Raw genomic sequence first — 24,892 nt, 5'->3', positions numbered from 1 at the left:
GCCAGTCAAAATGGAGGTCGTCTTTCATCACTGATTTCTTGATTACCTGAGGCCAGGCGCGGTGCGATCTATACTTGCACGGAAAACTTTCCAACATGAAGAATGGAGCACCAGATGGCAGAAACACCTAGCCAGTCTTGACTGGTGCTGGTTGTCTTATGCTCTGCTTCAGGCTGAGCCAACGCGAGAAAGGGTGAGAAAGTGGGTGAGCACGCCAAACATGCGTAGCCTCAAAAATGAGATGGGTGCACGTATTTTTAGGCTCCCACATACCCCAGTCATATCCTCTTCCCCCCACTCACGCGTTCATGTGCAATATTATAAAGATAGATCTGTAAAAAGAAGAATATGTATAGATTGAAAGGTGTATAGGCAGGTCCGTGGACGTGTGTGTGTGTGTGTGTGTGTGTGTGTGTGTGTGTGTGTGCATGCATGTGGGGGGGACGAGCCTACCAATTTAACACTAAGTGGATGAATCAGTCAAAAAATTCAAGGGTTTTTCAGTGCCACGAGCAACAAGGCTAAAAACTGATCCATCCCTGCGTAATCACTGACGCAAGAATCCTGATATGTGACTGAAGTGGAATTAATAATATCCATGTAAACCACTGATGGCTGACAAACGATCATGATGACACATCATGATGCAGCATAAGAATTTCCCTTGTTTGGTGCCTGAAAGTAAAAGTGTGAGAGTGACGCACGTCAGCTCAGAAACACATGTAGTTACGAAGGCCTCCAAGAAAAGAAGGGCATCCCCGGCATGAGGGGGAGGAGTGAGGCTACCATATGTGATCATCAGTATCACTAGTACCAGTCTGCATGTCGATGGCAGTAATCATTGAGCCAATTAGCATTGGAGAAGTGACATTATCACGTAAAAGTCTGGAAAACAATGTTAGACACTGGAGCGCGCCCTGGAGATATACGTTCTTAAACATTTATTCAGCAATCTACATTTCGCAGTTCATGATCATTTTATCGTCTATAATGTGTTGGTTCAACTTTGTTATTTTGGAGGCTATCGATCCCCACAGATAAGAATAGGATGGACAAAATAGAGACATCAGTCAGGCTTTGTTTATAGTACAATGGATATATGAAGGGTGTATGCCTACATGAGAGGCTTTATACTCGTGCGCTGGTGTGTCAGCATTGTTCTGTAATTATGCCACTTAATGCTACTTGGCGGCTAGTTAGCTGTGCCGAGTTTCTCTACGTACTTCAAACAATGGTGACTGAAACTGGACTGGAGCTGGAGATAAAGAATAAATAAATAAATAAATAAATGTTAGAACTGCTGCTACTTTTACTGCAATCCCTGCAACAAAGAAAAGAGATAGGAGGTCTGTGTTGATGGTGTGTAGGTGGCAGAAGGAGGGAGAATTTTCTGCTCTTCTCCAGCCTCTGAGAGACATGGACAAAGAAATGCCTTTCTGACCAATCACAGCTTTTCACACAGCGGTCTCTGTGTTGGTCTAGTTACATTTCTGGGAAGGTGTACGTCATGCTATGGCATTGATCTGGTATAGAAGCGTAAATCTTGTTTAATGCAGAACGGTTCATCAGAACTGTGATTTATTGCAGGACTGTTGGAGTAGACTGCATCTGCTTTGGTTAGCTTGACAAATAAAAGCATTGATTAAACTTGAAAGCATACACAAAGGGCAAACATACGATGGCTGATTAGTTCATAGTCTAAAGTGGAGATGGAGGACAGGAGGAAATGAGTTATGGAGATATTGTTAAATGAACAGTCCAACTACTTGAGTTATCATGCAGACAGGTACAAGTTAGTACAAGTCAGCACTGTCTGAGAAAATAAATTCTTACGTAAGTGAGAGCCCAGAGAGGCAGGCTGGGCAAAGTAAATTTAACAACAACTTGCATGATAATCCAAAAACAACTGGTGAAGACGAAAAACCAAAAGCTTTATTAATAACTCACTAACTGAACTGAAACGCTAGAAAACAACGACAGGGGTAACTCCACAGGGAAAATCCAAAGAGGTAACAGCACAGGGGAAAATACAAAGTCGCCACCTGGATTTAACTAAACAAATAGGTACGAGCCTCCTATTGGATAATTACTGCATGGGCGATTATCTTTCAGCTGGGAATAAGTTATTTAACCCCAACTGATGCAATGAGTAGCTTCTCATTTCTTAAACAACCATGTCTAAAGACACATCCCGTGGTCGTGGAAAAGATGTTTGAGAATGGTCCAATCTTTGGCATGCATCAAGCAGAGAAAACATCTAAGGAGATTGAAGAAACTACTAAAACTGGGTTAAGAACTGTCCAACGAATTATTAAAAACTGAAAGGATAGTGGGAAACTATCGTCTTCGAGGAAGAAATGTGGTCGGAAAAAAATCCTGATTGATCGTGATCACTTAAACGTTCGGTGAAATCAAATCCAAGAAAAACAACAATAGTGAAAGTAAGAGCATTAACAAAACCACTAATTAGTGAGTCTAACCGGAAAAAAAGGGTTCAATTTGCTAAGGAGGATAAAGATTGGACTCTGGAGCAATGGAAGAAGGTCATGTGGTCTGATGAGTCCAGATTTACCCTGTTCCAGAGTGAAGGGGGCATCAGGGTAAGAAGAGAGGCAGATGAAGTGATGCACCCATCATGCCTAGTGCCTACTGTACAAGCCTGTGTGGGCTTGTACTTGTTGATCTGGGGTTGCTGCAGTTGCTCAGGTCTAGGTTCAGCAACATTATGTGCCCAAAGAATGAGGTCAGCTGACTACCTGAATATACTGAATGACCAGGTTATTCCATCAATGGATTTTTTCTTCCCTGATGGCACGGGCATATTCCAAGGTGACAATGCCAGGATTCATGGGGCTCAAATTGTGACTGAGTGGTTCAGGGAGCATGAGACATCATTCTTACACATGGATTGGCCACCACAGAGTCCAGACCTTAACCCCACTGAGAATCTTTGGGATGTGCTAGAGAAGGCTTTGCACAGCGGTCAACTATCCCATCATCAATACAAGATCTTGGTGAAAAATTAATGCAACAGTGGATGGAAATAAATCCGGTGCAGAAGCTTATCAAAACAATGCCCACAGCGAATACGTGCTGTACTCAAAGCTAAAGGCACTCCAACAAAATTAGAGTGTTTTTTTTTTTTTTGGCGGCGCCTTTTTTGTTTGTCCAGGCAGTGTAAATGTGCTAGGTTTTCTAAAGTTAAATCATTATACTTTAGACTATCCACCTTATTCATCACCCAACGTACATCAAGGCTGCCAGTCTTTATACTGATCTTCTTGTCAGAGTCCTACTATTGTTTAGAATGATGACATAGTTTTATGTACTTAATAAGGCAATGTGTGGATTAATCATCTGTTTGGTTGCTGGGTATATTGCTATTAAACTGACAAAATCTAGAAATCATGTCCTCCTCTCCCGAGGCGGGGAGAGGAGGACAGCTGGGATAGGCTCTAGTCCCCCGCGAACCTCCAGAGGATAACCAAAAAAGGTTCAAAAAAGGCAACTGGACTTGTAGATTACAAGTCCAGTCTACAAGTCCAGTTGCCTTTTTTGAATCTTTGAATGAATGAATGAATGAATGTCCACCTCTGACTTTGGAGACATTTCTGAGAAAGCAAGCAAAGGCTTGCTTCTTTTTCCAGCAGAACACCAGAGAGACTGCATGTTGGGCATTGGGATCTTAACACAAATGATATGGTTCGTGGTCAGACTGAGTCATTACTGTTCCACTAAAAAAAAAATTGTTGCTGAGGACGTGCATGCCGTAGGAGAAAGAAGCGTACGCTACACTCCCACAGGAAGAAACTGTCTGAAGTCTTCCTCCCACTCGCTGACATAAAGTGGTGCTATTTCCACAGTAGTAACAGAATGAACAACGTCACTAGCAGAGATCCAAGGAGCAGAGGCTCATCGGGTTTCATGCGGTGTTTCAGCAGCACCGTGGGATGGCATGCTTCCATCTCCCACAATTTCTATTTTCCATTTCAGGCGTTCTCATACTTGAGGAAAGAAATCAGCTGATAGTTTAGCTTATTCCCACATTACTGCTACATTATTCCTACATTTGATAACACTAACACTACACCTGGTGACACCAGTGATTCATTGCTGATCATCACCGGACACGTCATTACAGTATGATGACACAAACGTTAATTCAGGTTGAAGCGTAATAGAGACACGTAATCCCCAATAATCAGTTTGAAGAGGTTCAAGATTATGTGGTTGTGCTGGCTGTAGTATACGCCTTGTTAATTATTTGAGAGTTGAGAGTTTTGCCTTACACTCGTCCCTTTCCAAAGTACTGTTAGACTGTAGATTAAAGTGTTAAACATACTGCTGTTCAAAAAAAGAAATACGATAACGTCACATGTGACGCAAACACCGTTTCTCCCCTAGCATCCCTCAAGCAATTCCGAATGACACTGTGATCTGCATCATAGCGCTTGAAGGATGTTATGCAGAGGCATTCAATTTACTTTCACTCGCTAATGATGCAGGACCATGGTGCATCACTTCTGGCTGTAAAAGCAGAAGAGAACGCAGTTGAATGTGGAAAAACACCAGAAATTAACCCAACAGGGAGATGAGCAAACTGATCTTACTGTATTTCCAAGAATACAGACTTCAGAAGGAGAAAATGTCAAAAGATCTCGTCTTCGTAGCAACAACACATGGGAAGCTCTGAGAACGTTTCCCCACACAAAGGTCACGATTTTTGTACAAGTTATTGGTAGACTATTTTTAAGTGTTACTGCAATTTCATTTTCATCAAATTGAAGGATCTATCTATCTGTAAAGTCAGTATACAAGTAACTGGTATGCTCAGTTTCATCTGGCTATACTTGAAATATCTTTTAGGGTAACTGCTGTTTGTTAGGTGCCAGAAAACCAAGAAATATTCCGTGTTTATCAAATCATTAAAATGTGTGCCAGGTGCTTGTGTGTAGGTTGTGAACAGATGTGGGGGAAACTTCAATATATGCAATCTAATCTCTTATTTTGCCATGTTATTCTTGTCCACCAGAGCTGCAGAAACTGTTTGGATGCATGCCAGTACAGCTGCCTCTGAATGAACATTTTCATTGCCCACACCATCCATTTTATTGAAGATAAAACCCTTGCAATTGAGCCCACTGTCTGTCAAGTGGGCACTAATGCATCCCAGCTTTGACACAAAGCAATCGTCAGTGCTGTTACTAAACACAAATACAAACCCAATAGTCCAGAGAAAAATAGAGTTTTTGTTTGACAGCACTTTACACTCTCCAACCCACGGCCAATCAGTCGGAAGTGATTCAGTTCCTTTATCTTGTGGGCTAGGAGGAATCACCAAATCAAAAGAAGTGCTGCAAAGGGAAAAAAATGGGCAGATTTATTTGTTTTATCTTTGCAACATTTTTTTTTTTCTTTCTGTAGGAAGTACGTAGGGCTGTTGTATTCAGTCTAATACACTTGAACAAGAGTGCGAGTTACTTTCTGGCAAAGTGGTATCCTCTTATAGCGCCTGGAGCTCAGACTGCCTCCATCTGCGAACACACTCCCTCCCACATGCAGTTCGTCAGTGAGGTGTAGGCAAGCGTCAGTGCACTTATTTGAAAAATATGGCACCCGTCTCTTCGTCACAAGATACATTCTAGCTGTTGCCCACCGCGACTAGATCTGTGCGCCGGCGAGAAACCAGGTGACAGCTGATGCATTAGATTGTACAAATGGACTGAGGAAGTATGAAGGCTGGTTTAAGAGTAGGGTTTGCCAAAATTGTGTCCGTTGTGGAGCCAGAAAAAAAAATCAAATCTGGGAAAAGGTGGCAGGTTGTCACGTGGCTGGATGGCATGAGGAGAGACAAACACACTCCCAGCCATTCCCATCTCTACGCCCTTCATATATTAACGTATTAATCAGCACAGATATTGTGCTGACATCACAGGGGACGTAACTCAGTGGCTGAGACCCTGATTATAGCTTACTGGAAAGTATCAACCGCCATTCAGGAGACAATATGGTGACATTCAGGCTTTTCGAGAATTAGCTCCAATGGTTGCTGTTGGTTGTAAAGTACAAACACACTGAGAGAGATACTGTGTCCAAACGAGTGCTGAAGATATAAAATCCTCCATTAAGGCTTTCTAATTAGTAAAACTATTTATACTGCAGAGCTGTAGTATTGCTCTTGATCAGAGTGGCGTTACGAGCGAACCAGCGGAAACACAGTATCTTCTCACAGTTCATTTTCTGAGCCAGTGAGTTTGAATCTGGCTTCGCAGAAGATCATATTTCCGGCCTGACACCAGTGCACATATGGTTGGAAGATCTTGTGGGCAGATGACAGGATGCCCCGTTTATGGCTCAATTCCTCCTTTTGATCAGTAGAGGACTTATAGTGCAGATCAGAAGTACTTCCATGTTTGGGTTCTGTGAGGACTTAAGTCCAAATATGGTAGTAGGATATGAAAGACATTCATCAGCAGGCTACAAGTGCCACTTCACACCTCAATATCCACTTCTGTTCAACTCCTCTTTTTTGTTACTAAGAATGAAAATATTTATTCATTCATTCATCTTCTGTAACCGTTTGTCTCATGAAGGGTCACGGGGGTGCTGGAGCCTATCCCAGCTGCCATCAGGGGGGAGGCGGGGTACACCCTGGTCTATCGCAGGGCTGGAATGAAAATGTGTGTGTACTATTTCAATGCACTCTTAAATGAAGGGGGAAGGTGAATTAATGCCATCAAATGTCATTTTGAATAAAGCTGCTGAAAAGTTTTAAGTCTGTCATGAAAAAAAAAAAAAAAAAAGAGTTCACCATATACATCGATCAGGCATAACATTATGACCACCTTCCTAATATTGTGTAGGTCTCCCTTGTGCCTCCAAAGCAGTCGTGGCTCATCAGAGAATGGACATGTCTCTTCTGAGGGTGTCCCGTGGTGTCTGGCAACAGAATGTTGTTAGTGGGGGGTCTTTGGGTCCTATGGGTTGAGGGGAGGGGCCTCTGTGGATCATCCCACAGAAGATACTTGATCAGTTTGGGATCTAGTGAATGTGGAGGCCATGCTGTGCTGTTTTTCCTATTTTCTTCCTGAACTGTTTCTGTGTGTGTGTCTGTGTCGGGCTGCATCCTGCTGGGGATGGCTGCTGCCATCAAGGAGTATCATTGCTATGGGGTGGGGGTACCTAGTCTGGTCTGGTCTAGGTGGGTGGTACCTGTCTAAATAACATCCACATGAAAAGTCCCAAAGTTTCCCATCAGAACATTGTACTGTCGCAAGATGGTCAATGTTACTTACTTCTCCTGTTCCTGGTTTTAATGTTGTGGCTGATTGGTGTATTTATAATATTTTATACCATTTTCTTTTAGGACTATATCATTTACTTCTTCTGAGGATGGACTTCCTCTTCCATCTTCCCACTTGTTCCCACTCACATAAGAGACTGATAACACTCAATACACATGCCACAAGACTGTCGGAGCATTCTCCATTTACAGGTTCACTACTGCTTCTCTGCAATTCCCAAATAAAGTTCATCTTTAAAAAACACAGTCTTTTATATCCTAGAGGCCCGTGTTTCTTAGATAGAGCCAAATCTTCCTCCATCTGTGAACACATTCCCTCCCACATGCTGTTTGTCAGTAATGTGTAGGCGGGTGTCAGTACTCCTCTGAACAAACTCATGGACTCTTCTCTAACCAAACGTGACATATGGCACAGATGGCGCTGGATCTTTAGCAGTAGGTGCAGTCTCACCATAACCCACCCATGGTTTCAACTCTTTACAAGAAATCTTTTTCCAGGACATTTTCTGTGACCCAACAAAGCCTGATCTCAACATCCTGGTTTCAGACAGAAGACAGAAGACAGACTAAACACAGACTAAACACCGGCAAGTACCTGGATAAAAGGAGTGGTGCAGTTTTAAAGGCAAAGAGTGATCACGCAAAATATTTCTTTGATTGTGTATATACGGGATTATGACCACTTCATTAGTATAACGAATATAGTAGCATGACTTCAATGAAAACATTTCCTCCGTTGACGACAATGAGATGAGGTCTGAATACTCAGCTCATCAACTCATCAGACTTCTAGACCGCAGGTCTGGTCTAGAAAAAAAACAGACTGTATACACTAGCCGTCAAAGGAGAGTTCAAGGTTTGTGGAACATTTATTGTAATTTAGTTCTAACCTAGTTAACCCAGTTGTGGATTAAAACGTCTGTAGCTCAGTATTGTTTCCCTTAAACTGACCCAGGCTAAACTGTGAGTCGGATGAAGACCTTACGTCTAATTATTAAGACTGCATTCTACTTAAAAGGAGGAAAACATGGAAACACACACTGGTCACATTCATTAAACGTCAACTACAATGCACAGAAGCACAAGTGGGAACCTGTCTACCAAGTAGCGGTTGTGTCAGATTATATAGTGCATCATTCAGTTAATTTTCATTAAATCTAATAATGCTGCGGTTGCTTTATTAAATAGCAAACCACATTATCTGGCTCGTTTGGTGCCATTCATTACACATAATATCAGTGCTGCGAGTGCACAAATCAGCTTACTTGTGCCCAAAGTATAGATTAACCATTTCATCATTTTTAACTACCATTTAAATGATCACAGCAATACAGTGTGCAATAGAGCCTTGTGATGACAAACCTTGCACAGCAACAACCACCATAGAAATGATTCTGGGTATATATCACCCTCTGCAGGAAACATTCAGGAAACACTTAGCCTTGCAATGATTGAACCAAACTGCGTAGAGGGCTTTAAGAACGGCTTTGTTACACACAAGTAACTAATAATTATTTACTAGTAGCAGGCATTTGAGGTCAAAACTATTTATTATTCTATAAACATGTACAAAAAGCCAACAATATTCAAGAACACACCACATTGTGCTGACAGTACTTCAACAAAAGTTGCTCTAACAGGTTAATCTCCAAGTGACGACTCAACAGCCTAAAAAACTCCCTTTCCCAAGTGTTAATGAGAGAACATGTTATAATTGAAAAATCTAGCCATAACTGGTTTTCTAGTGTTAGGGTTATGTGAAACTGTGATTGACAACATTAACGCTGGGTAAATAACTGAAGGCACAATTCATCAAACACCCCCACCAGATAAATGTTTTTCATGGATTAAGAGTCTTTGGTAAAATTCTACAGGTCAGTGGTGACCACAGGAGTGACTCCATGAACCAGTAATGTCGGCCCAAGGTCTCGACTCAAGAGATCAACCTGATGCAGGTAGGCGCGGTAACGGCTTTTGTCTGCTGGAGGGTGTGGCAAATACAGGAAGCGTACTGCTGGCTGAGGGGCACCATGTCGACAAATCAGATTGTTGACGGCACAGATGTATTCATCTGTCAGTTGAGAAGCATTATTGGGGAATGTTTGGATACCATCCTCGTTCTCACCTTCCCCTTGTCTCTTCCTCCTCTCCTCATTCTGTGCTGACTCCATCAGATTTCCTCTTCCCCTTCCTCCTTGCCTCTGCCAATGCAGTGCCACCACCTGGTCCCAAGCCACCATCTGCACCTGAGCGGATATCCTTAGTTTCTTTAGCATCCCCCGGAGCTTCGTCTCCTCCTCTTCTTGCAGACTGCAACCAGCCTCCACACACAGGAATAGGCGGATTCTCGCCTGGTTCCAGGCACGGGTCTCATGAAGCACACAGGCCAGCTGCAGCAGGAACAATGAGCAGATGTCGACATAACCACAACTGTCTGGTCGAAGCAAATTCAGAGGCCACACGTCAACAAATGGCCCCGTCACACTCCGGTAGCCCCCAATCTTTCTTCCCGACCCTAAGACTTCTTCCCTGTTAAACTCGTTGAAATAACGAGCCAGTGTCACATTCTTTCTCATTTTTACAGCATCAGCAATCACTGACACGTATTCCTCTTCCTGGAGGTCTTTGGGTTCCCCAGCACCCCGCACACTGGGAAAGAAGGGAGAACGATGTTGTCCGGGGTCTTTGGTTGTAGAGACAGCATCCAAGCCAGTACCTGTAGACAAGAGAACTTGACCTTGAAGGTGGTCTTGAGGGGTGCAGTCATCATAGAAACCCAAGACAAGGGTGTTAGGCCTCATTCCACCTAGATGCAAACAGACGTTTATACTTTTATTTGAATGAATGAATCCCACTTTGTATCCCTAATGCATCACTGACTGAAAATTTCTGCAATCATACAGCAATAAGAAAAATTCGCCCACCAAAGCCTGAGATGAACAGTAGATTTTGAACTCCATGTCGGACAGAGTCGGCAAGTGTGAGGTTGACAAATGCCTTGAGTTTTAGGTGATCCACTAAAGATAGCCAGGAGTCGTAACGGCTCTGCAAAGGATCAGAGGGTAACGTATCTGCAAAGTCACAGACAGACAAACAAACTTGTATTTATAATATGAATATTAGACTTCAAAAACAGCATGAGAAAAATGTTTGAACTGGTTGGTACAGAAAAATACGATATTTCTGTTCTTGTCAAAGGCCATAATTACCATGTTTAGACATCTACTTCTAAAGCAGTATTTTTAATACTTTATACATTATCACCCATTTCTACGTTTCTTACCGAGCAAACCCAGCTTTACATGTCCCAGCACATAGAGACCACTCTTCTTCAGGTCATTAATAAAAGTCATAAGACCTGTGCAGCTGCGTGGGTTTGCAATCATCAGTAGTAACTGGGGCCTCCAGAACTTCACATGGTCCTTTCGCACATCCAACATCAACAAGTACTTACGCACCTGAGTGAAAAAAAAAATGAGGTACAATACACGTAATAAAAATAATGCGTACTTATGCCGCACTGGTGATTCATGCAAAGAAAAATACACTTTGTTTACCTGGTGGAAGATGAGAGCTTGGCTGATGTATCCCCAGTTGCTGACAGGCCCCAGGTAGTGGATAAGCATCAAAAGCAGAAGCATAAGGGCTATGCTGGCAAAAGCGTAAATGGCACTAATCAAGAACATCATTATCAGGCAGCCAAGGATCCCCAAAGCGCAGGTATGCCATGTAAAACAACGGAATGATGGCCTACATTGGGGGGAAAAAAAATGACAAAGACACAAGACAGAATATAAAATAAGTTTTTCAGTTATGAACTTGTAAATACAACCCAAAACAGAAAACTTAATTCCCCGCCATGTCACGTACTGTACCTGAAGTTTGGTGCAGATGCCCATTCAAGAGCCAAACAGGCCAGGTTGACAGCAGCATAGACTAACAAGAAGAAGACTGTTACGATCCCTGCAATGGTGTTCAATTTACCAGCAAACAGCACCACCTAGTGGAAAGAATAAAAACCTCAATTCAAAACACTTAGAGTGAATTAGAAATTTTAAAATGAACCCCTGTGAATATAATATTGCTAACCTAATTTTACAATAGAATTATAAATCTCAATTCATATTTTCCATTAACTCTAACCAGTGAGCAGGTGTATAAAAGCTCACTACATCTAGACTACATGAGTACCTTCATACCTCTCTTAACCCCATAACAAAAAAAACATGATAAAGAGCTCAGCTGGTTTAAATACAAGTGCAATGCATGTCAATGTATTTGCTGAAAATTTCAACTGAAAATTAAAAAACATTCCTCTAGCTAATCTACCCAAGCCAAGTAGAATTGTGCTGACATTACGAACTCACTTACTAGTTTAACAGTACAATATTTTGCGCCGTCTCCCTGCAAAAACCTTTTCTTTTGGTCCTCTTCGTTGTGAGAAATGTTCAGACAGTTTTAAACTGAGCAAACTGACGCACGAATGCAGAGTGGTCGGTGAAAGGTCAGTAGATCCAAATCAGTCTTTTAATTTGATGGTCAGCAGCTAATTTATTTTTCCCAGCAGCCTTTCAAGGACAACATACAGTTACAGAAACAAGCAAGCACTGTTTTTTTTGGAAAGGTTTGTAAACTACGATTATATAACGTAGTTATTTTTACTGCACACTTCAGCTTACTCATTACTAAATGAAACCTTTGAAATTTCCTAGAAGCAGATTGCAAACAGGAAAACAAACAAACAAAAAAAAACAAATGGGGTGTGGAAGGACATACTTTTTCATTTTTGTCGTCTAAGATCCAGTTCAATGTGACATTACAGGACTTAACTGCTCATCTTTCTGCGCAGTGGTGACAAATATCTGTTTGGCCAGTGAACTGGGTCACCAATGTTACATTTATAACTGCAATCCAAACACAAAAGGGCTAAGGGTGAGAGCAAAGGGAGTGACTTCAAAGTACGCCTCACGTATGGTACAGTGTAATATCCTACCTGTACAAGCAGCCAGGAGATAAGGACCGAGACCCAGGGGTTCCCACTCAGAGAGGTTTTCCTCGCCAGAGCCAGGACACCACCTGGAACGATTTATAAAATGAACAAAAGCAAAGTCTCTCTGTCTGTTCTTGCTCATCGCCAAATATCAGATAAACAACTGAGTCACCATGCACTCGTTAAGCCAAACACACAATGAAGATTTTTTTTTTTTCTCTTCAGAGAAAGTCAACACTCCAAGCCATCTGCTGTCAAACGATGCTTTCCAGATTAACATGTCTCCACTAGGGAAAAAAGACATGATGAAATTAATAACAAGTGTCAACTTCTCACATTTGAGATGGCGGCCCGTGTGCACAGATGGCCGGTAATCAAAATGTTGACTCAGCTTTATAGAAGAACCAGTTAAGTGCTTTTATACACTAAGCCCTTTAGACCTGAATATGAACTAAACAATCAAGATTACTTTAGTCTAATGCTTCTCACAATAGTAATGGTCAGAACACACACCAATCAAAACCACGTTCAACCAAATTAACAACTAAATTTGCAGCGTTTTTCAACATATATTCATTCATTTCAGGGGCAACAAGAAATTTAAAAAGGCAAAAACAAAGCAACAAGACACATGATGAAGAATCTCACCAAACAGGTTGTCTTTGGACAGGGCATAGAGGATCCTGGAGGCTCCTATAAGGTTACTCATTGCGGCTGACATGGTGGAGGAGTAGATGCCAACAGTCACTATGGGTGGCCATACATTGATGTCTCCCAGGAAACTGTAGTCCCTTTGGAGTAGGTATCTGGGGGTGATTGATAAAATTTCCAATATGTAATGGGTCAAAACAAGGATTGGGGGGAAACATAATTGGTTCTCTTCAGCAGACTGACTGAAGTGACCACTGTTTTTCTAAATCAGATTTTAAAAATGTATACTACTGTATTTATAAAATACTGAACATACAGAAACATTTTTATTTATTTCATAAATCCTTCCTTGTGCTTCTCATCTATTTGATCGTGTTTGACTGTATGTCTGTGTTTTATGACCTACCGATCACAGGACCATGCAACCAGCAGACTAAGCAGGTTGTATGTGATGAACGTTACAACAACAGCTGCAAGCGTGCCTCTTGGAATGGAATAGCTGGGGTTTTTTAGATCACCTGGAAAAAATAAAAGCCTTAAATACAATAAAAATATAATAGACTTGGACCTCAATCATCCACAAGGGAAATTGCATGGTCACAGTAGCTGTAATACATAACTGATCCACATTCAACTTTCCCTTATTTACTATATATACACACACACAACATATACTGTATCTTAAATCAGGGCCGGTATCCCCCCCAAAAAATTCTGCATTTTTTAAACCTTAATGTGTCAACTTCTTTCAAGTCAGATTTGAATAATACCCCTGAAGTATACCTTGACTGACTTTCTCTACTTCAAAATGAATTGTGTGCTTGTCAAATATTTACGCACCAATCAAGTGACCTACAACAACTCAACAACTTCTTGTGGTTATGCTGTGAAATCACAAGAAATATACCACAGAGTAGAAAAATAACTTTGTTCAAACATGAATTACTGTTATTGATAGTCTAAGTAAGAGATCCAAATGATTGTACCTTACATGTAGCCTAGAATCTAGACGCGCCCCTAGCAGCAGCAAATTACATTTGCTTCCAGGGGCAGTCTAGTTACTCTCCGTTGACTCGAGATTTCGAAAAATCCAAGATGTACCGGGTCAATCACGAGTCGGTGGGCGGGCTTAACATGATGACGACTGACCTGCGACCATAAGTTCCGTGAATTACGCGTGAATTCCCCATCCTGCTAGAACTACCAGAGCGATGGCTGCTGCTAGCGAACAACTTTTTCTTCGAATCGGCTTTGGCCGCCACTCTGAAAGACTTGAAGTTAAGCTTTTCTCTGAGAAAGGAACTCTCTTTTCCGTCGCTCTGACTACGTCACCTTCTTCATTGCTCTGATTGGTTGTAGCGCTATCCTATTGCGTGGAGAGGGAGTTTGAAAGACAACCGTTTATCCCACCCCTCCGGTTGAGCCCTGTCTATGGAGAGTGCCCAGACCCTACATTTAATGTGGGTCTGGCTCGTCAGGCTACCTTACATGATGAGGAGAACTACAAGTTTTGGGAAAAAAAATGTCGAACATTTTTCTGGGGGGCAGCAGATTCTGCTAGAATTTATGGGATTTGTGTTTTGTAAGAGTTCAGCTCTTGAGTTGGAGCAATGTTGTTGTTTTTTTCTCCTTCAAATTACATGAAAAAGGACTCACTGTTTCAATGTTTACCCTTCAACAGAGTATACTTAAATTATTTAATGAAGTTATACCTGACATGTTGGAGCCTGCCATTATTCCAGTGCATCCATTGAACATGACAGCAAACACTGTAGCAAAATTCATCATGGTACCAGTGGTGTAGTCTACTGTGTAATTGGCTAGAGAGAGACACAGGAGGGTTTAATCAATTAAACAAGCCACTTACACAAACAATAGTGATCAGTATTCATTTTTTTTATCTATCCTTCTTAAAAATATTTTTTTCTGTAGAGCAAACATTGCTTGAATAGGTTTAAGATTATCAAATGCCTAACGTCATGTCTGAAAACGCGTCACTTACAGAATAAATTGTCCTCCAACGTGTGGAGCCAGAAACCAGTGTAATTGGCATTGCTCATGCTGGTACTGTTTAGGACTGACGTATCTGGCAGAAACACTGGGAAGGGCCGCACAATGAAAAAACTAATGAAGATAGAAGCCAGGACTGTCGTGACTATGATGAAGATAATAAAGGTGGCTTTGGCATAGATGTGGGCTCCCACCTGTAATGACAAGCCAGTTAAATATAGCAACTACTGACATATCACACACACCTATAGGTCTCTTTAGTCTTGTAAAAACCATTAAAAAAAATGAGTACTATCCAACACTTACTTTTTACAAAAACACTACAGCTGCTAGCAAAGATTTAGACATTAGACATATTGCAACCATTTGTTTATTTACAGTTCCAAGACAAGATAAGCTAAATAAATCACCAACCTCCCTGTCTGAATAGCTCACAGGATGTACCTTATTATTATTATTATTTTTTTTTTTTAAAACAAAACAGAATCTCACCAAACAGACAATGAAACACAAGAAGAGCAGGCCAGTGCCATAAAGCAGGGACCACCAGTATCCTGACGGCAACACCTGATGGAAACCTACAGCACCCCCTGAGGTACAGCAAAACAGAGTTAATGTAGTACTTTACTCACATAGCTAAATGTTCCCCATTCTCCTATTGGACTTTACCTTCTGGGACTCCAAAGGCAGACATGATAGCCTCGACCAAACCCAAAACATAGAGAGCACTACCAAACACATTGGCAAGGAAAAACATGATCCCGATGCTGCCACCGAACTCCGGACCCAGGGCTCGGCTGATCATGTCTGAGGGATCAAAATTGAGGAATTTCTGCATCCATTGATGTAAACTAGCTAAGGTTGGACCCAGTAACTCACCTGAATAAAGACAGCTAAAGACCGACCACTGATAAGAATTGCAACAAAGGAGAACCTGAGCCATTAGTGGATAAAGCAAATCATGGGGAAAAATAAGAGCAGGGGTAGCTCATTAGTCAGGCTCAGTCACAGACAACACACCCAAGTGAGGCTTTAAAGCTGCATCATTAGTCTCTGTCAGTAGTAAAAGAATACAGTAGGCACCTCCAGCATCCAAAGCCCCGTTGGTGGAGATGGCACAGACAGAAAGCACCGTCATTGTAATGATGAAGTAGGCCACCAGGAACATGGCAATGGCCTGGTATAAACCTGCTTGACCCACAGCAAATCCTGCAAGAAGTCAAATCGATATCTTTTGTTTATAACGTACATAACTTATGGCAGTGCACTATTTACACTGTGATAGCAACAGATGGACAAAAGTGGTGCTATAAAGAGATGACTACCCAATAATTCAGATAAGTTTGACAACGAGTAATGCAACGTGTAGTTTCTCAAGAAACATCCCAAACATTTGCTGCTCCCTCAGACTGGAGAGTATTCTGATTTATTTAAGTTTATTATTGAAAAATTTGTAACTTGGGACAGTTCCAGACCCAAGTCAGTGTAGCCAACTGGGAAATAGCTTTATTACTGATTAAACAAGCGGTTGATTAATGAAAATAAATCCTTAAATGGACAGAAATGGACAGATTATGGAATACTTGCTTCATCCATTCAAGCTCAAATATTATATATATCCACAAATCACCATTTGCCCCTGTGTGTGAAATGAGCCTGATGGTGAAGGGCTATAACAAAGCTCCCTTGGGTATAGGTGTGAAGACTATTTACACAGAGGGCATTCAAAAAACATTAATAAATTCATAAAATGTATGGACTAATTTTACTCTTGACTTCACATGGATTTGGACCTAAGAGAAAAACCGGATTACAAAGTACATCATAAACTACTAACCACATACAAAAAAAGTGATAAATGCTGCAACATAGCACTGAGTTTTATTAGTAATACTTACATGGGCCTTTAAAGCTGCATGGCATGTTTGTATACAAAAAAGATTTATATAGTTGCGGGGGAAAAAAGTGAAAGAGTGGCATCATAAAATCAATAAATACGCCCACTCCAGATTCATTGGGACAACCTCCCTCCTCTCTGCACTCAGTGTAAATTTCCGAAGAAAGGCTACAAGTTCTCACCCCTCAGATGATAATATGAAGCTAACATTGGAGATTTATTAACATTAAACTGCGTTCAACGTTAGCTAGCTAACGCTCGTGCCAATTCAGTTGCTTGGCTTGCTCCAAACGGATTGTTAAGCTAACGCTAACATTAGCCACGTGTTAGCATCGAGTCTACCGCCGACTCCAGGACACAGTTCTTCTTAAACTTCACGCGTTTAATCCCGGTCACGTGTTCGCTTGGTTACTTTTAAGACTACTCACCTATTCGCAAGAACACAACGACGCTAAACATGGACAGTAACGTCGGTATGACCACTCCGAACAACACCCCGAGCTTGGGGGGTGTTTTATCCTTGGTCCGTCGGTCGTCTCTGGCCACCTTGAACCCCATGGACACATCGCTCGGCTCTGGACCGGTGTTGGTGGTGAGTCGGTAATGTAATAATGGAGCTTTTTCTGACATTGTGGATGTTTAATTAATAAATTAGCTGCGACTACAGTTCGGCTGTGCTAACGTCTGCTCTGTTGCTATGGTAAAATGTGCTAACATTCGAAACACCGTTAGCCACTTCATTCGCAGCCGTTCTCTTCCGAACCTCTACTTAACCTTCTGCTGCTAATGACGTTCTGCTAATTGGAAATGTGACGTCGCTTCCTGTAATTGCTTCATCCAATCAGGTAGAGCTTTGCCTTGATTTACGTTCACCTGTTGGTTTGTTTAATACTTAACGCGATGTCTGGCTAAAAACAACACTCCTTACCTGGCTAACTAAACGAAACAATAAAAGGGGAATCAAATAACAGATGTTAAGAATAATGCAATTTATTGCATATATAGTAGTTATTTTAATAACAGTGTTTTGTTAGTATAGTGTGGAAAAACATCCTTTTAAATGCATTTAACTACAGAAATTCACAAATAAACCAAAAGTAAAATTCCTGTATTGAAAAGGCAGTATATAAACATATGCATAGATCTATATATTTTTACTAAAATACTTTTAAAAAAAAAATAAAAATAAAAGTGTAAACAAGAAATGAGATCCAAAAGTGCAACAAGAATAAACAAAATCTGCTCACTGGGATCATACCGGAAAGGCAGCAGTAGAAGCACAAGACCTTTGTACCACTGAGCAACAGCAATACTGTCTATAACACCAAGCAACCAACTTCGGGCCTCATGAGCACAACCTCTCAGGGAGACTTGGGGCAGCTGCCTGCATGCTACAAATAAAAAAGCAACATTCATTTTGGCAGGCAGTGGGTTTGTAGAGGTTTTACGTGCACGTTTAAAGCATATTTATATTAGTGTATCTTTGGTGCTCATCATTGCCGATATGGTGCCGTTTTTCTATTTGCCCCCACTGCTTCAGCTTTAGTTTTTCCTTATTGCCAGCAGAGAAGGATGCATTTGCACTTTTGTGTGAGTCTCCATATCACACAGTACAAAAGCAATACAATACAAAATACAATACAATACAAATAAGACTTTTGAGGAAAGTTGAGGAGGACAATCACATCGGTTTTCCTGTATTGCTTTGCTTAACTTTTTTACAGACTTGGGGCTCCAGCAATGACTAACTTAAATCTCCTATTTGTGAGGAATTGTTCCCATGTCACTGGGAAGGGCATCTGCCTTCCAGGTTGACCATGAATCGCTCCAGTTTGCCTGAGATCAGCTGGTTGTAGCTCAGCAGGACTGTTTTCAGACTTTGGGTGCTTCGCGGAACACAAGACAGTGATGATGTCACCACTGGCCCCTGCTGGTCCAAACAGAAAACACAATGGTGGTGACGTTATTGAAGTGGAAAAGGAAGAATCAGACATATTGTATCTCTCTTGTTGAGAACAACTCTCTCACTAGGAAAGCATGCACTGCTATCTCCTTCTACTCCTGAGGAAGGAAAGGCCCAGGGTCACGCAGCATAACATCATCACTCCCAGGGCACAGATAGTCCAGAAAGCCGCAGCTTTACGAGAAGCCAGGAAATTTCCACACCAGAGGAAACTGATAATGCCTCTAAATCAGATGCAAACCAGGGAGAGAGAAGCCCAGCAACATGTGTTCGCGTACTACGTGTGAATTTCCTTCAACACACCACATGTTGTGATGTGTTTGTGTATCAGTGACAAAGGCAGGCACAGTTTGATTTGTTGGTTTAAAGGTCAGAAGGCATTCAGACTTAAAAATCAAAAGTGAAAGTTGCCAAGAAGGGTGGGTGTTTTCCGAGATTTTCATCGCCAGTGTTAATGTGTTTAGGACCACCATTTAAATGACATCAAGACATCTTGAAAATCCAGATTTATAGCTATTTAACATTGTCACGTACACTTACTGTAACCAGCAAATTAGTACTGGGAGTACTTGTGAGCTTGATTGCATGCAGTTTGTTACTGTGGCTGCTTCTTACGCTCAGCTGAAGGCGTGTTAGGATGAGCACATAGTTGTTGATGTTGTTCTCCAGTCTCTGAAGTATCAAAGCTCCACATCCCGCCTGTCTCGGGGCCACAGCCTTCACACTCTCACTGAGGACCCTCAAGGATGCAACCACATCTCCTCTCTTCTCTTGGTCCTTCAGTAACACATACAGAAATAGAAAGGTAAGGGAAAAAGTTTTGAACTCAAGATCAAGCAAAAATGAATCAAGTCAGAAATCCACAGTGTTGAGGCTGGATTCATACATGGGCCAACATACTGATTTTTTTTCCCAGGATGCTACGTGAAGCTCGGTGCAGGGTAGCTGAACTGCTGTGACGAGGGTCTTGGAGCTGTCACAGTCACTCTGCAAGGGAGGAGACATGGGATAGACGGGTTACAGAAGCCAGACGGACAGGCGAACAACAGATGGACAGACTGATGGGTGGCTACAGGTAACAACACACAGACAGGATGATTAGTTAGAGCATCCCAGGAGGAGGTTGAGAGAAAAAGAAATGTTTATCTCAAAGCTGCAGAGAGAGAGGCTGTCATATCCTCACCAGGGCACTGTCCATCGCTGGGACAATATTCATAGCCCTCCTGGCAGCTCTGTTACACACAAAATCTGTGGGTTTGGTCCACACGATCCACACCTCAGAGGCTACCATACAGAGCAGCAGGAGTCCTGGGTGAAGCCATAAACACACAATGACACGGAGTCTCCACACGCCAGCTAATAACAAGTCCATTAAAACACCTTTAAGTTAAACAGTCTAGACTACTCACTGCTTAAAGCCATGCCCTGCTTGGCTGCTCCTGATGAGTCCACATTAGTTCCATTAAGAGATGTGCCAGGTGGAAAATGCCTTGAGTCTGCTCTGGTGTCTCATAAGAACGAGCTGTGTGTCCTTTTTGTCTTCTCACCACTCAGTTTCCCACCTTCTCATTCAGTAGTGGGAAGTGCGAGCGTTATCTTGCCTGAGAGCAGGCTGCGCTCCAACTTCTCTGCTGCGCAGCATACCGTTGTTATTATAGACTGAGATGGCATTTCATTGATATTAGGGGGAATGCTTTGCTTGTCGTTTTTTTTTTTTTTTTTTTTGGCTTTCGTGCCATTCTTTTGCTGTCTGCGAGGTTAATGATTTATTATTGTGAAAGAAGCCATTTACACAGCTGCCATCAGCTGTATATTTATTTTTGTCAAGGCTTTGTCCAATAGAAACAGCAGATTGGGTTCACATACTTCCCAAAACTGTCAGAGGAAGTTACACAGCCTAACTGTGTGTGGGTGTGTGTAAGCACTGTGGGGGTGTTCTGTGTGTGATGATTTATCCCCCTGACATAATGCACGTACAAGTGTTTGCAGAATGCAAAGTCAAGGATTGTTAATAAACCAGAAGGAACCCAGATTGTTTTTATGTTTGAGTTTATAAAAGATGCAAACAAGCCCCTTTTTGTTTTAAGTTTATAGCCTCTGTAGAAAGAATTACACTGGCATTGTATGTGGCCCGGTCTAACAGGCATGTGGTATTTGCAGGCAGGACAAGGTGACATTACTGCCGACCAGAGGATCATTTAATAGCCTTTCCCGCTGTATACATCACCCAGAAGGAGAAGTGAACGGTCTTCTGCCGGATACATGCAATCACGCATCGGGTTCTAATGCCTGGGGGGTCGCAGCTGGAGGACGCGCTGACTCTCCAATTCAATTGCTAAGTAGGGGGTTAAGGAGGCATAATCGCTGTCAAAGACACGGATAAGAGAAAACACAGGTAATGCACCATTCATCCTCATTTTCAGGCACACGTGTTCGTCCCCATCTCCTCGGGCTGGACAGTGACTGAGCTCCTTCCCTCTCCTGTTTGCGCCCGGGCTGGTTTTGAGTGCCATGATTAAGACGCATGACGCCTAATATTAGATCTTTAAGTGCTTGTGCGCGCGTTTATGTGCTGTCACATGCAGGAGAGAGAAAGAGAGAGAGAGAGAGACGGAGAGAGAGAGAGCGAGAGAGACGGGGAAATGCAGAGAAAGAGAGGGAGCATGACCACTGAACATATGTTCTTTTCTTCTCCCTCCATGCCTCCTCTTATTTCTGCAGACAACCCCGACCGCCGCTAATTGAGACGAATGTGCGCTGCAGCTCCGCAGATAATGACCGGGGCGCCTGGATCTCTACGCACAAGGAGAAAACTGCGGGCTGTAGCTCTGACGGTACCCGCATTGCATCACGGACACGACACCCGGTACCCCGCTGTCTCCCTCCCACCTCAACAGGCGCCGATGAAGAGACTGTAGCATCTTAACGTAGACTTTACTTGACTCACAGTCTCATGCAGCCGCACTCTCAGACGGCTGGCTGTCGTCGCTCATGGTCCCCAAAGCAAGCCAACAGCTGCCTGCTCTGCCGTGCGCTGCTCTGGAGGCGCAAAGCCGGTAATTACGCGCCGTGTTGACAACTTTGGCGCGGTGCTATATGGATTGCGCATCAGCAACAGGGCAGTCTCTGGGATCCACTGAGATTTCCCTCCGGTGGATTGAGGTGTGATCCCTAACAGTCATCCGCTGCCAGGTCGCATTATCTGTTAAGTGAGCGCTGCAACCTGTAGCTGTGCGCCCCTTTATTTCAGTCAGTATTCCGCTAAGGCGCAATGGAAGGACGCAGCTGACGGTTTTGAATCGGTAGCCCGAGGAGGAGAGAAGGAAAAAAAGAGGAGGAAAGCAGCCCCAAAGGAAACCGTGAGTATACTGCACCCTGACAGTTTGCATCTCTGTCTCTTTTCTGTATCTCTGAAGTCCATGCCTATATCTCCTGAACTTTATCCATATCATCCTCAAGGGCAAATGGCAATTGAAGGTCTCATTGGGTTGCGGTGCGTCTGCTTGCATTCTGATTTCATTTTGTGGTTATTTCTCTGCAGTTTGTGTGTTTAGTGCCAGCGGTAGCCACCAGGAATGACAGAAACTAAAGCAGAAAGAGGCACAGGTGGTTGTACGCTGCATAGGAGGCTGTCAAGGTCCTTATACTGCTACTGTACGAGAAAAATATATCTGTTCTTTTTTTGCTGTATTATCCCACTTTTAGGTCAATGATTAAAAAAACAACTTTCCCAACAATAGCACCATTTGGAATCCCATTAAAGTAAAACAAGCCATTCATTCTGATCACACAGACGTTTTATTTGAGCATCATTCCAATTCTTTTTGATCATGTGGACTCTGAGGTCTATTTGGAAACCCTCTGATCTCTTATTTTACTGTCACACATGTTGTCCTTCCTCGTGGTGCCAAGCTGGCCTCCGTGCACAAGTGGTAAATTTCTCCAGAACCCCGTGGAGCTGCAGAGATGTGGGTCAGTGTGCTGGTGCTCGGGGCTGCAGAGCACCCAGTTCCTCTGCTGTCGGGGCCACGGTATCCTACCTCTGTCTGCCTGTGGCTGCCAGCTCTGTGATAAAAATGAAGCCGGCGACTCTCATTAAACTCAGAGAGGAATGTGATGTCAGGCTGAGATACGGGCTGAAGGTGCATGTGAACATGAAGTGCATGACTAATGGGATTTGTAAGTGAAAGAGTGTGTTTTTGATTGGATGTATTTTGGGGTGAAATCATTCAGTGGTCTTCGGATCATCCTGGTGCCTGTGGTCCAGCATTTTGAACTGGTTGCCTTGCCAACAGCCAATCAGCTGCAGCCTTATGCGGGACTGTTTTATCTGCTACTCTGGGGCCTTAACTCCCAGTGGAATTAAGTCTTTTAACCTGTAGAGGATCAGAGAGTTTGAATTTCAAATGCATGCTGGCCTGTGACCAGTTAAATGGTTTAATGTGGTGCCACCGAATTCATTAGTGACCTGCTGTTGGTGCAGTTTCATAACAATCCAAGGAGTGGGTTAGGTCACATCATTCGCTTTGGCTTGAGTAAATTCTGACCACGTCAGAATTTAAACTTCCAGCTGAAGAGACATATTGGCAAGCACAAAGGATCTTTGGCTCCTGGCAAAGAAGCAGTGAATCCTTGGAACGGCGGTTATCTTTCAGGTGTAAGGCCCACTTGGCATCATATCTTTCAGCGCAATAGATTTCAGTGCCAGTACGTAGCACCTCTGAAAAGGCTTTAGTGAAAGCTCAAAGAGACGAGCTCCCACAGTATGATAATACACATGTCAACTGAGAAGAGGAAATGATCTGAGAGTGTCGCAAGCCTTCATGTGTGAGCTTTTTGGTACTGGATACAGCCTCTCCCGAGACGTGCATCTGGGTTAATATCTTGTGATTTTGACTTCACAAAAAAAAAAAAAAAAGTCACATCATTTACACATACTCATCAGAACATTTGGTGACTCTCAGTCATGCCCTTTAGAAAGTGCCTGTAAGCGTTTTACTGTAACCTGTCATATTATTTTGCGGCTGAATTGTCAGAGAAACCTGATGTTATCTTCACAGATGGAGGAATGTAAAAACCCTGACATAGAGAACACAATTTGAAAAATATGTGTTTCCAGCCTTTATATTATTTTTTATTGTTGTATATAATCCATCATCTGCTTATCACTGTCATGCTTCAAGCAGTCAGAGTTACTGTCATTCTGGCTCAGATTGCATCAACGCAAGGTCTAAAAATGTTAAAGGGACATTCGACTGATTTCAGATGTGATGTTCAGGTAAATTTCTAATCAAGAGCGCTGCACAGACTGTGAAAACAGTCGCATGTTTTCTGTGACTCCCAGAAGAGCTTTCGGAGGTCTGAAAAAATAACTTCGATGATGTAATTGTGGTTGTCTTAAAGGGACAGCTCGCCCCAAAAATAATAAATATTATTGCTTTCCCTCTAACCTGTAGAGCTGTTTATCCCTTTACATCTTCGTGTGGGTTGCAAAGCTCCAACTGGTTGCAGAGATTTCCGACTTCTCCCAGATATAACAGAACTAGATTCCACTTGACTTGTGCCAGGAAAAAATTGATTTGAAAAACTAAACAGCAATGCCTTCTTCCATAAATCCACACCAATCTTGTTGCGAGCATGTGGGAACTTTTTATACGTACTCAAATACACTCCCCAGATGAAGCTCAATGTACCGTTGTCTCATTCACAAGTCTCCAGTTTTTCTTACCAGATGACTATAGGAGTTTCCTGCTGAAGCGTTTTGCTGCTACAATTTCAATCAGCCAATCTTGTAATTGCCGTCAGTGTTTAAATATGTTCCCCTCTGCTGCTGTTAGGGTGACCAGATCCCAATTCGCCAGACGTGGGACAAAGACTACGTTTGTGTGGGACAATGTGGGACAATGTGAGGTACCAATGCATCAAGGTAGTCTAAAAGAACTATGAGAAAAAATAAACATTTCTATTCTGCCCCTTTGCTTATAACATTACTATGCTTTGCCATCTGATTGATTCAGTAGCACATAACAGCCTGCAAATAAAAACTTAACAAATATATTTTACAATATAAATATATAT

General features: G+C 42.3%; 1 protein-coding gene across 2 annotated transcripts; it reads right to left on the bottom strand.

Moving 5' to 3' along the window:
- Window positions 1–8,834: 8,834 nt before the first annotated feature.
- Window positions 8,835–17,593, bottom strand: LOC311489798 (solute carrier family 12 member 9-like). Of its 2 annotated transcripts, none has more exons than XM_084547072.1 (14): window positions 17,280–17,593; window positions 16,029–16,163; window positions 15,624–15,761; window positions 15,447–15,544; window positions 14,947–15,148; window positions 14,657–14,764; window positions 13,351–13,462; window positions 12,942–13,099; window positions 12,297–12,379; window positions 11,179–11,303; window positions 10,861–11,053; window positions 10,587–10,761; window positions 10,228–10,374; window positions 8,835–10,109 (listed from the first exon to the last, which is right to left on the bottom strand). In XM_084547072.1, the coding sequence occupies exons 1-14, from the start codon at window positions 17,479–17,481 to the stop codon at window positions 9,172–9,174; spliced, it is 2,814 nt and encodes a 937-aa protein (XP_084403198.1). In that variant the 5' UTR covers window positions 17,482–17,593; the 3' UTR covers window positions 8,835–9,171. The 2 variants fall into 2 exon arrangements, with proteins under 2 accessions (XP_084403198.1, XP_084403199.1); XM_084547073.1 differs by having other exon boundaries at window positions 9,961–10,109; window positions 10,228–10,348.
- Window positions 17,594–24,892: the final 7,299 nt, after the last annotated feature.

The sequence above is a fragment of the Chelon labrosus genome (genome assembly GCF_963514085.1).
Source record: "Chelon labrosus genome assembly, chromosome: 6".
Classification (NCBI taxonomy): Eukaryota; Metazoa; Chordata; class Actinopteri; order Mugiliformes; family Mugilidae; genus Chelon; species Chelon labrosus.
This window is presented reverse-complemented; position numbering and strand designations above follow the sequence as displayed.